Raw genomic sequence first — 14,708 nt, 5'->3', positions numbered from 1 at the left:
TTATGGCTACGGCACAGTTTTATCTACAGTCTACTTGTGTTATTTAAAGCACATTTCTTTCGTGTGCTTTTTACGTTTCTCGAATTTCGCGATAAAAAATCACGAATCTTTATATTCTTAAATAAATACTGGTTATTACAAGGCAATTACATTATATTAACATTTTCACTGCCGCCCCTATTATGTAACATTATCAAGCAAAGTTGGCATTCATCAGTCTATGAACTGCCATCCACTAGCCCGTTTCATTTATATTTTATACGACAATCAAAAGTAGCTGCAAAAGTTACAGTTCACAATATTACGTGAAAATGTGTTGTCTACCAAAGTCTTAATGGTGTACTTATACGTTCTCTTAATCATGGCCAGTCATTTGGAAAGTGTTACTGAACTCATGATTTCTGCGAGAAGGTGTTGGAAAAGAGCATGACGGATGTTCCAAATGCCGGTTGTCAGTGATATTGTTTACCTTCTGTTATTTAATATCTATACAGTTTATGTGTGATAGTAACAACATGCACAATATCCATCATAGATGAAAGGGTTTCAGATTGGTTCTCACGTACTTGCGCTAAATTTCCATTCGCCATTCAAACATACTTCACTTTTTCTTTTTTTTTCTTTCTTGGAATGTATAAGCTATGATGCTCGAAACGTATTAAAGAATGATATATTTTTTTCTCAGAAATATTTTAAACCCGTGGTACAAACAAAATCATAAAGTTCTTGGTTAATTACTTGCATGATGCTTAACGATTTGGTATTGCTATACATATATACATTAAAAATATTGAAACATAATGTGGAGAATGACAATTGAGCGCAAATACGCAGAAATCATCTTTAAAATAATTAATCCTGTAAATTATTATTAGAAGATAAATTTTGCCTTGATAAGATATCTCCCTTCTTTTAGAAATTCTACAAGAAATTTCTATTCAATTATCATGTTTTATTCGACAAATGTGACTGTTTCAAATAGTTTTTCTGTAAAATGGATAAATCTTAGATGATAGTTGAGTCACATTTCAATGCTGATAGACACATTATGATTATATGAATTATGATTTTAATTATATGAATTATAACTCATACATATGCTAATTTAAAAATAAAAACATTTTCTAATCACCATATTGACTCTGATAATCTGATAAACTCTTGTGCAAATTCAGACCTTTTCTTAATTTCATTTATCTTAATTTCTATGTGCAACACTAACGCCTTTTTGAGATTTTTTTTTTACATTATACTAATGTTTTTATATTATTGTTTGATTTTGTCATATTTGTCACAGAATTAGCGTTACTGCGCTAATGTTTGTAATATGCGACAATAAATAAACCTTCTTGTATCTTGTATCGTCTTGTACACGTCCATTCTTTTAGTAATATACCCCTCGCCTTGTATCTTGTACAGGGCCATTCTTTTATTAACATATCCATCGCTTGATTTCATCGTTTAACACATATTCAACCTGATATTGTCACTAGTGTAACATGACCTCGGATGTCGTCCAGGTACGATGTTGACGTGTCAATACGGAGAGAACCCCTTTTTAAAAACTCTGGCAATACATATACCTTGAAGAATATATATAAATCATGGACCTTTGTTGAAATTCATATGGTGTTGTATCACCCAAATAGAATAAATAGTGCCAGAGGTCATTATCTTATATCTTAATATGTATATTAATAAAAGGAAAGAACACCACCCTTACGAATGCAGCGTTTGGGCTATGAAGTTCGCGAAGGAATATCAGAGCATATCTAATATAGTCTTGTAATTACAGTAAAACAAGTTTATAATACATGGTTATCACATAGTATTTTTGTTCCCCTTGTCAGACATTCTGTCGTTAGTTGTGTCGTTAGTCCCCAGAATTTTGCTATAATCGTGTTTTACTGTATGTTATAAACAGTATACAGTATACAAAAACCCAGTCGATAACTGTTTTGTTATACCCATTGACTCAAAACAATGTATTGTCGTCACGAATTGTAGGTGTGACGTCACTCCGGTCCAACTGAACATTTTATTAGTCGATTTTAACAGTTCTTTGGACCGCTCGACGGAACAGTTCATTTATTGGCATTTTTGTCAATAGAGTTTATATAGAAATGATTGTATAGGGATATAACAATATCGAATGTTCATTTCATATGTTTATGAACACATACTTTAGACACAAATGTTTGAAGTTTTATGTTTAAATCTGTTTACTAAATTTAACTATTTAAAGCACTTTTCGGTCTTTATTACTTAAAATGTTGACCAAAATTTTGCAGTCTGTTAGTGACACGGTAATGTAAGAAGGACAACAAGAATTCCAATTGCATACAGTATATTTTATTTCCAAACTTGTAAATTGCAAGAAAGTAGATTATTTTTTTCGGCCGCTGAGGATTTCGCCTGGAAAGAAAGCCTGAAATGTATGAAGAGTATTATATATTTAATTAAATATTAATGAAATCATAAACAAATAAGACACTTAAAATCATTCCCCGCCAACGGTTTTATGCTTAAAGGGACTAAATCATTAGATTTATATAGATTTCTTAGGGTTTTTTACTTACTACAAACGTTCTTATACCTGAAATTAGAAAGTTTTCAAATTACAACATTTTATTTGAAACATTGGCAATGTTAATCAACGTTAAAATATCGCCAAACACAACAATAAACTGTATCTGTTGGCATTGGTTGTTTATAACGGAAAGAACCGAGTGCAGCTTTGAGTTCAAAATCGGGATCGCTGAAAATCTCATCCGGCTAATGGATATAGATGTAATAACACCACTTTAAGAGGCCACTTATATTTTATCAGTTATATTGGCCTGATTCAGTGTAATAGCCTGTGATGGAAATATGACAAGAAGTGAGAGGTATTTTCACCCGTTAATTATGTATATATTATACATGTATACAGGTGTACATGTTCTTTATTAAGCAAACATATATAATACATGTAAGACATTCAAACCAGAGTTACAACATGACGTAGTGGGTAATACGTCAATCTTCAATAGGACTTAAAGCTGGTGATTGTGTTAGTAGTTGTCGTATTCGTTTTATAAATTATTCAACAAAAAAAATTATTAAGTGATTATGTAATAAAATATAATATCTGTTGATTACCACCACCGAGGGGTAAATATGAACTAGAGCATATGTACAGTAACCCATGAAATATTTGTATAATAGGGAATTTCCATTAGACGGATAGAGACTATAATTAGGTATTTATAGGAAATGTCCATTAGACGGATAGAGACTATAACGGGAGATATATAGGGAATGTCCATTATAAATAGGAAATGTCAAATATTGATATAATGATAAAAAAATTAAATGAACCTCATTATTCCGCCAAACATACCTATATTATTAGTTTTTGTTTCCATTTTTTTCTTATTATAAAGTCTATATATTAGGTCATTTAAAAATAATAATATTGGCAGGTTTAGCGGACTAGTACCTGATATCATGACAAATGAAAATAAAATAATGGTAGAAGCAAGTATAAAACCATATAATATAATGAAAACTCTTCTTTATAGCTGTAACCTGTACAATATATGAATATTTACACTAAGAAACTCTTCACAAAACTTCTGCATACGTTTCAAAGTTTATTAGATTTAACACAGTAATCAGGAACTTGTAGTCGATAAATTGGTGTTTTCAGTCTATAGCAGATATGTCCATTAGACAGATGAGATTTCCTTCGGTGAATGTTCTCACATCGCGCATGCACACAGGGATTGTTTACCTCGCCGAAAGATAATAATATGAAAAAGTGACTAGGTCGTTTATATTTATTTTCAGTTTCTTCTCCATTTTGAACAAAATGGTTATACAAACTTTTAAATTTTGTTATTAACACAAAGTACACAATTTTTACAATTATTTTCAGTTCTATAATTCGTTTTATCTTTTATTACATGATTTTTTAACGATTTAGTCCCTTTCAGGCCTTTTTCAAGACGACGAGTTAATAAAGTGTTTTCATGCCTAAAGACTTTTGCATGACGATTTAGTTTCGTATTGTCATGCCTTACGACAGTTTTAGAGTTATCGAAAGTCACAGTTTAAAATCTTAATTGTAATTGAATCGTTTTCGCGGTCTTTTCTTTTCGCGATTTGTAATCGCCCACGAAATACGCGACGTTTTCTAGCACACGAAAATTAAGTTGGATTATGTAACAGTAGACAAGATAAATTAATCACCACAAAAATGCGTACAGTTACAGTGGAACAGTATGGTTCTGAATCGGGAATAGCATCGACTTAACACATAGGAATGAAAACACGAAATTAATTTGCTTCAGAAATACATACCTTAGTATTCGCTTACAGTACAGAATTCAGAATCTTTCTTACCTTCACGCAATCGATGTCGCATATCTTCTACAGGACTGACAGCAGACGTTTCCGTAATGGACAGTGGAACACATGCCTGCTTTATTGCCCTTGAATATCGAGTAGACGATTTGGTTACATTTCCCGGGACCTAAGCTATCTCCATTACATGGCTCTGATTCTCCGTCAGCTGGATATTCAGACTTACCCTGGAAAGCTACAAAATATCAACAAAACTACATCTTAGTATTCTTTTTTCTTTGATTCTATTACAAAAGTAATTATACATCCATATAACAAATAAATGGTGATGAAGTTCCGCGGAAGACATAAACGCACGTTTTCTATGGAAGAATGATGTTACATGATAAGTAACAGGTTACATGCTATTATTTCTAGAATATTACGTACTTAAAAATACTTTATATGACAGAATATGTCCCCCATCAACTTTTCAATATTATAGTCTTTTACATGTCATTCTTGAACTTAAATTCGGCTTTCATTGTGACATCTTGACAAAGACGATGGAATAAAATGATTGCTTGTTTTTTTTAAACATCTCGAGCAATACATGATATGCAAGGTAAAAATGTAAGCATAAAATTAATAGATAGATACACGAAGAAACACCTCAATCGCATCAAACTTTAAAATATCTTATGAAATACGTAAATAAATGATTAGCGATAACTAGTGACGTTTATCGACATGTTGTCACATGAAATCTTCTACTTTATTATATTTAATTATTAAATTTCGTTAGTACAAATATTCGCAATTTGCTGTTCGCAGGGGGTAATTTCAGGGATCATTTTTACAGATTTTCGAATCTCCATTTTACGCGACAGATTGTGTTAATATAAATCGACGATTTTTTAAAAAGTGGTAGAACTTACCCAAATTTTGGCGAATCTACGCATTTAGCAAAACTATAAACCTCGCAAATATTAGCAATTATACAGTATCAAAATTGCACAAAGTATATATAAACATTCGTGATGACAGCAGGTTAATACATACTTACCCAAGGACCGTCTTTTCCTATTTTCCTCTCCGTCAGCTAAAGCAGTGGTGCAGAACCGACAACAGGACACCATGTTATGAGGATTAGCACAGAAGATATGAGGCATCCCACCATGTACAGTATACTTGTTCATCATCATCATACGACAGTTATCCTTCCCTAAAGAATCCTTACATACGCCATCGCCCTCAACCTCTCTTCTCCTACGACGAGAAATTTTATCCATCTTGTTGGTTTTCCCTGCATCGTTTGATGCAAGGTTTCCTCGAAGATATTCCTTCTTGCCGTCATATCCAGAGCCTTTGAAAGCATTCTTCATGAATTTGTTGTAGTAGTCATCATTTCCAAACAAACCATTAAGGTTTCCCATTCCAAGTTTGTCCATTAATCCCTTCACATAATCACCACCATAGCGGAATTCGTCAAGTAGCCGCTTAAGGTCCATGTACCCGCCATCATAACCGCGATAGTCATTGCCATTGTAACCACTTTTGTCATCATAACCGCGATAATCATTGTCATTGTAACCATTTTTGTCATTATAACCGCGATAAACATTGCCATTGTAACCACCTTTGCCATCATAACCGCGATAAGAATTGCCATTGTAACCGCCTTTGCCGATTTCGTTGCCGTATACATATCTTTTATCGTCATATTTGCTTTTGCCATATCTATCATAATATTTGCCACCGTAAACACCTTTGCCGTTTTTGTCTCCATAGCCATAGCTTTTGTCATCGTAATTACCTTTGCCGTTTTCGTCTCCATATCCATAGCTTTTGTCATCGTAATTACCTTTGCCATCAAAGTCAAATCCACCGAGCATGTCTTTTATATAATCATAGACTTTGTTCTCATAATCTTCGTATCCATAGTCGCCAGTGCTATTCCCACAGTCATCTTTATCGTCGTAGCCGAATCCTTTGAACATATTCTTTATGTAATCATCGATTTTGTCGTCGTATCCATCGTAACCATACTCCTTATTTCTGTTATCGTTATATCCGGTATCGTCTCTGTAACCATCGTCAAATCCATCGAATATATCTTTTATATAAGAATCGTCACCATCATCATAACTGTCGTAGCCCAACGCATTGTACGACCTGTCCATTCTGTCGTCATACTTATCGTATTTGCCATAACCTTTAAACATAATAATTAACATAATATAATCATTGTATCAAATACAAGATTCTGTGTAATTTGGATAATCCAAAAAAGGGAATTATTAACATTGTATTATCATTTTATCCACTAAAAAACAATGTGTAATTTGGGTAATCCAAAAAAGGGAATTATTAACATTGTATTATCATTTTATCCACTAAAAAACAATGTGTAATTTGGGTTATCCTAAAAAGGGAATTATTAATATTGCATTATCATTTTATCCAATAAAAATGATGTGTAATTTGGGTAATCCTAAAAAACTAATAATCAACATTGCATTATGATTTTATACCCGAGTCCATACAAGATTTTTCGAATGGTGAACATTGTATCACCATTTTCTACAATACAAGATTCTGATGTGTAATTTTGTAATCCCAAAAAGGGAGTTATCAACATTGTATTATCTTTTTACACCCATACAAGATTTACGATGTAATTTTTTTGATAACCTTCAAAACAAATAATCGCCATCAATTTGGTTCAATAAGAGAGATATTGTAAACCAACTGTCTTTCGCGGCTACTTAATTTCGCGATTTCCATTTCAAAACAAGTTACCAAATATCTACATTTCCGGATTTTTAAAAAATGAATGGAAAATCCTATCAATCCAATGAGGTAGATGTTAGTTCACGCGAATTTACTTGGATCACGAAATTTGCGAAAGTAAATCACACGCGAATAAGATTTGTTTACAGTGAATATTGTTGTCATTCAACCGTTTGATGTACAGTGACGGGGCCTTATCCATGTGCTATTGTTTATTATGGCCTGGTTAAGAGGGCATTATTGCCTCGTAGTATTGTCGAGGGATTCGCACACTATCCCGTCACGAGACAATACTATGAGGCTATAATGCCCTCCCAACCAGGACATAAAGGGTAAGGTACTTTACCCGTATATGTGTATAACCCCTTTTCATTTCATCGTACCACACCGGTAACAGGAACTCTTCAAGGGACACTCCAAAAAGCTCTTCATTTTCGCATTTTGCATTTTTTGCAGAAATGTGTGTTTCTTTAAACTAGATTCAGTTCACGAAGATTGAAATAATATGAATAAACAACAAGTGAACTGTCTTCAGTAGAAAAGCAACATTTGTTTCCTTCCCCGTAAAACTCAGCATGTCGGCCATTGGTCGAGCGCAACATTATAATGGCGTCATGTTATTAAGATGACATCATAATAGTTTCACGTACAATCCCGCGGCACTTCAACAGTTACCACTTCCTCGGGCAGTATTACGAATAGTATCCATGTTTGTAGCCAACCAGAATACAGTTATTCTTTAACTTGATATACTAATAGACAATACTTATGAATATTATACTGTTCCATTATAGAATATTCATCGCATATACTTTTTACACATCTGATGCATGTATAGGTGTCTGGCAAAGGTAACAGATAATTCACAAAAAAGCCATTATTATGTGCTGATGAGTAAAAACGTCTAATGGGTGTATATCGTTTTGACCTACGTAAGAAACTTTTTTTTAATGCTAGTTCCTCCATCATTTATTTACTGACTCGTTATAAATCTTAAGACATGTTGAACATTAAAAATATCCCTGTCACATTTAACATGAGTGTTGATCGTTTTCCTGCTATAATTGATAAAAAACTTATCAAATATTTAATCTGATAACTCATATAATCCAATGATTACTTGTATAAAAACTCGATTATCATATTTGGTCGATAAAGACACTTCTCCTTATAGTAAAACAAGACAGAAACAGTTCATATTGCATTGTATATTTTATTTCCAAACTTTTACAACACAAGCGATTAGGGTATTTCGCTTGGCTTCAGACGATCTCTACTGAATAGACAGCCTGAAATATACCAAGAGAAACACGTATATAATTGAAACATTAATGAGGTTATCAATTTACAAAGATTAGTAAGATATTTCAAGTAATTTAACATTTGTCTCAAATTGCATGCACTGGCATATTAATATTATGTTTCCAACAAAGATTTTTTTTTCATTTTGCACAATATTATTCAAATTTTAGATAAACGATGGTTTTTAATACCGATGTAAATTGTTTTGGTCTTCCTCTCTATAAATTGTTACTTACTTATTGAAAATCATACATTTCAAAATCTTCATTTTAAACCTCTGCCTTATGAAGGTATTTTAAAGACAATTACAAAAATTAAAAAAAAAAAAAAACAAAAAAACAGTAAGTGATTTTGAAAGAAATACCATATTTGCATGTGGATGGTGTGAATGTTTAGACATTAATGTATAAATCTTTAATATTAGTTGACTAAAGGACAAAGAAAATGCAAAATTAAATGAAAACACTTTTGTGAAAATATCTTAATTCCGAACCATTTTAAAATGTCTTTTTCCCATATATATATTACCTTCACGCCCTCAGGGTGGCATATCTCCTACAGGACTGACAGCAGACGTTTCCGTAATGGACAGTGGAACACATAGCGGCTTTACTGCCCTTGAACATCGAGTAGACGATTTGGTTACACTCCCCGGGACCTAAGCTATCTCCATCACATGGCTCTGATTCTCCGTCAGCTGGATATTCAGACTTACCCTGGAAAGCTACAAAATATCAACAAAACTACATCTTAGTATTCATTTTAGATACATCGCTGTATGACTATATACATATGCTCTATCAGTTCATACATCAATGGAACAGAAGGTCCGCAGATACCACGTATCGTAAGGAAAATTCATGTCCTTGGTTTATTGCAATCATGACTAAAAAATCATTACGATAAGCATGTCGTGATAATAAAGAAATCAGGACAATAAAATTTATGGACAATGAACAAATAATGAAAAATAAACATTTAATGACAAAAAGCATCTAATGGCAATAAATAAATCATGACAATAAGCAAATCGTGATAATAAACACGTCAGTAACGACAATAAACAGATCATGATAATAATCAAATCATGACAATAAATAAACATCATCATACGCAGGTCATGATAATAAACGAATCATGACAATAAGCAAGTGGCACTTACCCAAGAACCGTCTTTTCCTATTTTCCTCTCCGTCAGCTAAAACAGAGGAGCAGAACCGACAACAGGACACCATGTTGTGAGGATTAGCACAGAAGATATGAGGCATCCCACCATGTACAGTATACTTGTTCATCATCATCTGACGACAGTTGTCCTTCCCAATGGTATCCTTACATACGCCATCGCCCTCTGCTTCTCTCCTTCTACGACTAGAGGCTTTCCTTGTATTCCTTGATGAAAGTGTTCCTCGAAGATAATCCTTCTTGTCATCATATCCAGATCCTTTTAAAATATTCCCTACTAATTTGTCGAGGTCATAATCATCTCCGATCAAATTATTGAGATTTCCGAACCCAAGATCATTCAGCAAGCCTTTTGTATAATCACTGTCTTTCCCATAAGTTTCGCCTGAGGTATATCCATCAAGTAGGTTATTTAGATCAAGGTTACCATCTTTGTCATCATAACCGCGATAACCCTTGCTTTTATAACTGCCTTGGTCATTTTTGTCATCATATCCATATATTTTGTCATCGTAATCACCTTTGCCATCCAAGCCAATGTCATCGAGCATGTTCTTCACAAAATCAAAGACTGTTTCCGTATGCTCATCGTATCCTTTGTTGCCCTTTGAATTGTCATATTCACCTTTGTAATCGTAGCCATAGTCATCTTTATCATCGTAGCCAAACACTCCGAACATATTCTTTATGTAATCATCGGCTTTACCGTCGTAATCGTCGTAACCATACGACTTGTCCTTCTTGTTTTCATAGTAACCGTTTTTATCATAACCTTAAAAATAAAGATCACCAACAAGTCGGCTGGGTAAACGTAGCTGTTGTTGCATTGTGATGCCATCCGACACGTTTGGTATTTTGAGATCATGAGCAGAATATTTGGCTGTACGTTTGATTGGCAGGCATCGATTTCGAAAATAACGCTTTTATGTTTTAGAGAAAATATCGTATTTCTCGTAATTGACTTTCGATGCAGCACAATCAAAAATTGATATTTGCTACAAGAACAGATAATTGTACAATCTTAAATGACGAGATAATTCCTTTTATACTAGAGTATGCAATGCGAAAAATCGTAACTTTATATAAAAAACCCACGAAGACGGAGATTTGCATAGTTATTTATGCACCAAGACATTTTCGAAGATATTATTTTGTACAATAAGCTATTAATTCTGATATCGTGATAATTCAACAAACGTAAATAGTAACGCAGTTGAGAGGAAAAATGTTTAGCATTTCTTTAGAAGACTACCGTTGGATGACAGTTTTGCGTTCGATTGAAGCATTCCGCAGTTGCGCATGTCTTATGAGTATCATATTTAGTTAAAACATAAAAACGATAGGGAAATTTCACAAACATCGCGACTTACTCATTAAACTCACCGTTATAGTCATTTTTGCCTCCAAGGAAATAGTCTACAGCCGAGTATGGGTGTTTAACTTCAAACAATAAAAAGACAAGAGAATATTAGCAGATTTTTCAGATTACTAAATAAAAGTATTGTTGGAATATTTTGAAAAGCGCTGTTTTTGATAAAAGCATTCGCGCAATAACTTAATAAAGAAACTTACTGAACAGTAGAATTAAATATTTTATTCATTCTTATTTCAAACGTCAATGAGGAAAAGTTGCAATAACAAATATAATAGACTGCAAACTTTGGATACTTACTCCATTCATCAATAAGGCGATTATTCCATGCCTTTCCTACCCCGGATCTACAGAATGTACAGCACATTTTAGAGTATTTCTTGTCTTCACACATCGCCTTGGTGTCTTTTTTATACACATTGTCATAAATATTCTGACATTGAGAGTACTTCATGGTATCCTTGCACTCAACTGTCAGGTACATATACTTTACCTTCAGATCTGTTGGAACAAAAATAATCATAATTTAGAAAGCACATTGACTTAATTTTCATTTCTGTGAAAATGAAAAATAATCACAATCTAGCAAGTACATGTACTTAATCTTTATGTCTGTGAAAATGAAATAATCACAATCTAGCAGATACATTGACTTAATCTTAAGTCTGTGAAAATAATAATAATCACAATTTAACAAATGCATTTAATTGATATTCATGTCTGGGAAAATAAAAATGATCAAAATCTATCAAAATATGGGCGAATCCCAATTACCTGTACATGTACATCAAAAGCGCACTCAATTTTAGCGTTCTGATAATGAGGATATGTGGACATATTTGGGCAATCTTGAATTTGTGCAATTCAGAAAAAATATATCAAATATTGATATCCATACGGCTGGTATAGTCGGCATATTGTTATGGATTTTTCGGGATTCTTTTTCGAAAAAATAATTGCGGCGTCATGCCAGACAATAACACAGATATACAATTATTTAAAATCGTATAACCTGATCAAAGACCTTCCGAAAATTAAATAAGTAATAGTTATAAATACACAGTACACCGTTCTATTTATCATTACTTACCAGAAAGGTCGTTTTGGTTGCCATTCACACATACCAAACGATCAACGCAAAACGCGCAACAATCATCGAATCCATTGTAGCTGAAACACATGTCGTAGGTTTTTCCATTGTACTTGTTATTGAAAAGGTCTTGACATTTCTTATCACCAATCTTGTTTTTACATTCCTTCGGTTTTGGCATCAAGTCATAGCACAGACCACCTACAATATGGACAAAAATATTTCAACGTACATTCAAATTGGCTCTAGTGACCACCCGTCGAACTTGTCAATAAATACCCTGTGGTCTTTATATAAAGCGTCCGTTATACACCGGTGAAACAGTATTCAGATTCGATCTTTATTAACTTACACAAAAATTATCAAGCAGGTTATTGTTGTATAGCGGTGGCCGCTAATACAGGTTTTACTGTTACTGCTTCTTGATAAATGGTCTCTATTTACAGGTGTTACGGTAATGATGATAGCAATGGTGTTACAGCATAAGACAAATGATGACGACGGCTAATGGAAAAGTTTATCCTCAATGAGCTTGAAAAAGACTCGACTGATCTTTTCATCGTTCCATTATTTTCCAGTTTCTTCAAGAATGTTTATTAGGTATGTATAATTCATTCTTTCAAATGAGTTTGTCATGATATTGATTCTAGAACCTTGTTGAAATTACGAGAAAGTTGAGATGGGAATGCACAATAAAATATTACAAAGGGCTGGTCAACACCCTTGAAGTGAGTGATAAAAGACACCTTATAAAAACGATTATACATCATCCATTTAGATTGCTACTTCATGTATAGTCGAAAGCGCAGTTCAATTTTTATATTTAAAGTATTATGAATATATAAAAATGAGAAAATTATAACCTTTTACGAAATGAGTACTAAAAATTAGATGGAGGATAACAAACAAAGACAAAGAAAAAACCAATAATAAATAAACAAACCTGGGATCACCGAAAGTACCAATCCAAGCACAAATAGATGCGCTGGGCTGGCCATTGTGCGTGTTAGCGTTGAAGAAGAATTTAACGTCTAAGAATATCTATAGCGTCTTACTTTACCAATGTACATAACACACCTTACATTACGTGCAGTGCTTCAGGGGTATTTGGGTTCTAACATAGAAACAACAGTAATGGTATGGTCAGTCTAACGGTCAAGCCCGCGTCAGTAGACTATATCACAATGCAAAATCTGATAGGGATCTCCTCATTTCCGACAAAGTTAATGGAATAATTAAAATCTGCATTTGGTATAAGTGATCTCGCATATAGAATTGAAACGTAGAGAATTATCTGAAATTATTTTAAAAAACGTTTTATATATTCTGCTTGACTTACAGTATTTTGGTATTTTGTGTTGTTCACATAGTGTTTAGAGAGGACAATGCATTAACATTTTTCTATCATTGCAAATTATGCGTTGAGGATTTCGGCCCAGAATTCTAAAAAAATAAAATAGTGGGAGGAGACATGTGCACTTTCCCATTATATATTCGCAGATATTCGTTAAGTTATTATGATTTTCAAGAATATAAGCTATGATATTGTAACCTTCTTTGATTATGGCGTCACGTCAATTGTTAACTGTGTGACGTGGATTATATCTCCATTGTTAGATTGTTAGAATCTTACATGGGCCTGTCGAGTCAGGGATATTTCAACCTAAATGTAAACTACAATGTACTGTAAGTCAACTAGAGTTGAAATATCCCTATCAACATGACAGTCTCGTGTTTGATTATTTTTCTCTTGTACTTTAAGATGCTCCACCGCTGAAAAGGATATTTTTTCTCTATCAAAAATACGAGCAAACGTATTAGAATTTTTCTTCATTCACAAATGTTACTTACTTTACACCATTATCACCATTTAACCGTTTGACATTCTCTATTTATTTCAAGACAAAAATGTTAAAAATAGTTAATTGCATTCCGAAAATAATCCATGGCACCATGTCAAATATGGAATGAAGTAACGATAGCGCATATTTCACAAGAAAAAATAGATTATTTTATATAATTGTTGTGTTAATTAGACATATTTATATACGATTAAACACTAATTATTGTTCGAATAATGAATATCGTTTATGCTCTGTCGATGGTGGAGCATCTTTAATGATGAATTCCTAATTTGATCGCACAATTATCGCTGAGAAGTCATGATACGTCAAAATTGATGACATCATCGACAACCCTGAAAGTATTGGTGAAAGATTTGACTATAAGATAGCAAGCAAAGATAACCCTAAGGTATAGGTTAATTCTATGTCTAGCGCAATAATCTATTATCATAAAAATCTGTAAATCGAACTACAATTTTTGATGCAATGTCATTTACATGCTTCAAGACGGTGATTTTGATATGGAATATTCCCGTTGGTGATTTCCTTGGGACGCCATTTGACAAAATATTCATGCTAACTAATTCCATCAGGACACAAGTAGATAAAATGTTTTTTGTTTTCAGAATGATGTATCACAGCTATTTATAACAATGCCCTATGATATAAATAGTTTCTCGGAATGGTGATTCGGCAGGCGGTCTACGTTTTACTATAACAAGGTCGACAGATGATTTAATATCTCCACATGGTGTATCTGACATGATCAAAGACTTTTTCCGTGCAATAAAATCGA

The 14,708-nt window shown here is 33.2% G+C and overlaps 1 protein-coding gene across 2 annotated transcripts; it reads right to left on the bottom strand.

Annotated features, from left to right (window-relative positions):
• Positions 1 to 2,336: 2,336 nt before the first annotated feature.
• On the bottom strand, positions 2,337 to 13,085 carry LOC138330120 (uncharacterized). 2 transcript variants are annotated; one of them, XM_069277495.1, is made up of 7 exons: positions 13,012 to 13,085; positions 12,069 to 12,269; positions 11,279 to 11,479; positions 10,990 to 11,046; positions 5,393 to 6,541; positions 4,387 to 4,582; positions 2,337 to 2,428 (listed from the first exon to the last, which is right to left on the bottom strand). In XM_069277495.1, the coding sequence occupies exons 1-6, from the start codon at positions 13,064 to 13,066 to the stop codon at positions 4,389 to 4,391; spliced, it is 1,857 nt and encodes a 618-aa protein (XP_069133596.1). In that variant the 5' UTR covers positions 13,067 to 13,085; the 3' UTR covers positions 2,337 to 2,428; positions 4,387 to 4,388. The 2 variants fall into 2 exon arrangements, with proteins under 2 accessions (XP_069133596.1, XP_069133597.1); XM_069277496.1 differs by lacking the exons at positions 2,337 to 2,428; positions 4,387 to 4,582; positions 5,393 to 6,541 and adding exons at positions 8,313 to 8,408; positions 8,950 to 9,145; positions 9,584 to 10,378.
• Positions 13,086 to 14,708: the final 1,623 nt, after the last annotated feature.

The sequence above is a fragment of the Argopecten irradians genome, chromosome 8, assembly GCF_041381155.1.
Source record: "Argopecten irradians isolate NY chromosome 8, Ai_NY, whole genome shotgun sequence".
Lineage (NCBI taxonomy): Eukaryota > Metazoa > Mollusca > Bivalvia > Pectinida > Pectinidae > Argopecten > Argopecten irradians.
This window is presented reverse-complemented; position numbering and strand designations above follow the sequence as displayed.

Coding starts and splice junctions, on each gene's coding strand:
- LOC138330120 (XM_069277495.1), bottom strand. CDS start 13,066: ATGGCCAGCCCAGCGCATCTATTTGTGCTTGGATTGGTACTTTCGGTG. Junction 12,270..13,011: donor GGTACTTTCGGTGATCCCAG/GTTTGTTTATTT, acceptor TCCATATTGTAG/GTGGTCTGTGCTATGACTTG. Junction 6,542..10,989: donor AGGCAAAAATGACTATAACG/GTGAGTTTAATG, acceptor TTATGTTTAAAG/GTTATGGCAAATACGATAAG.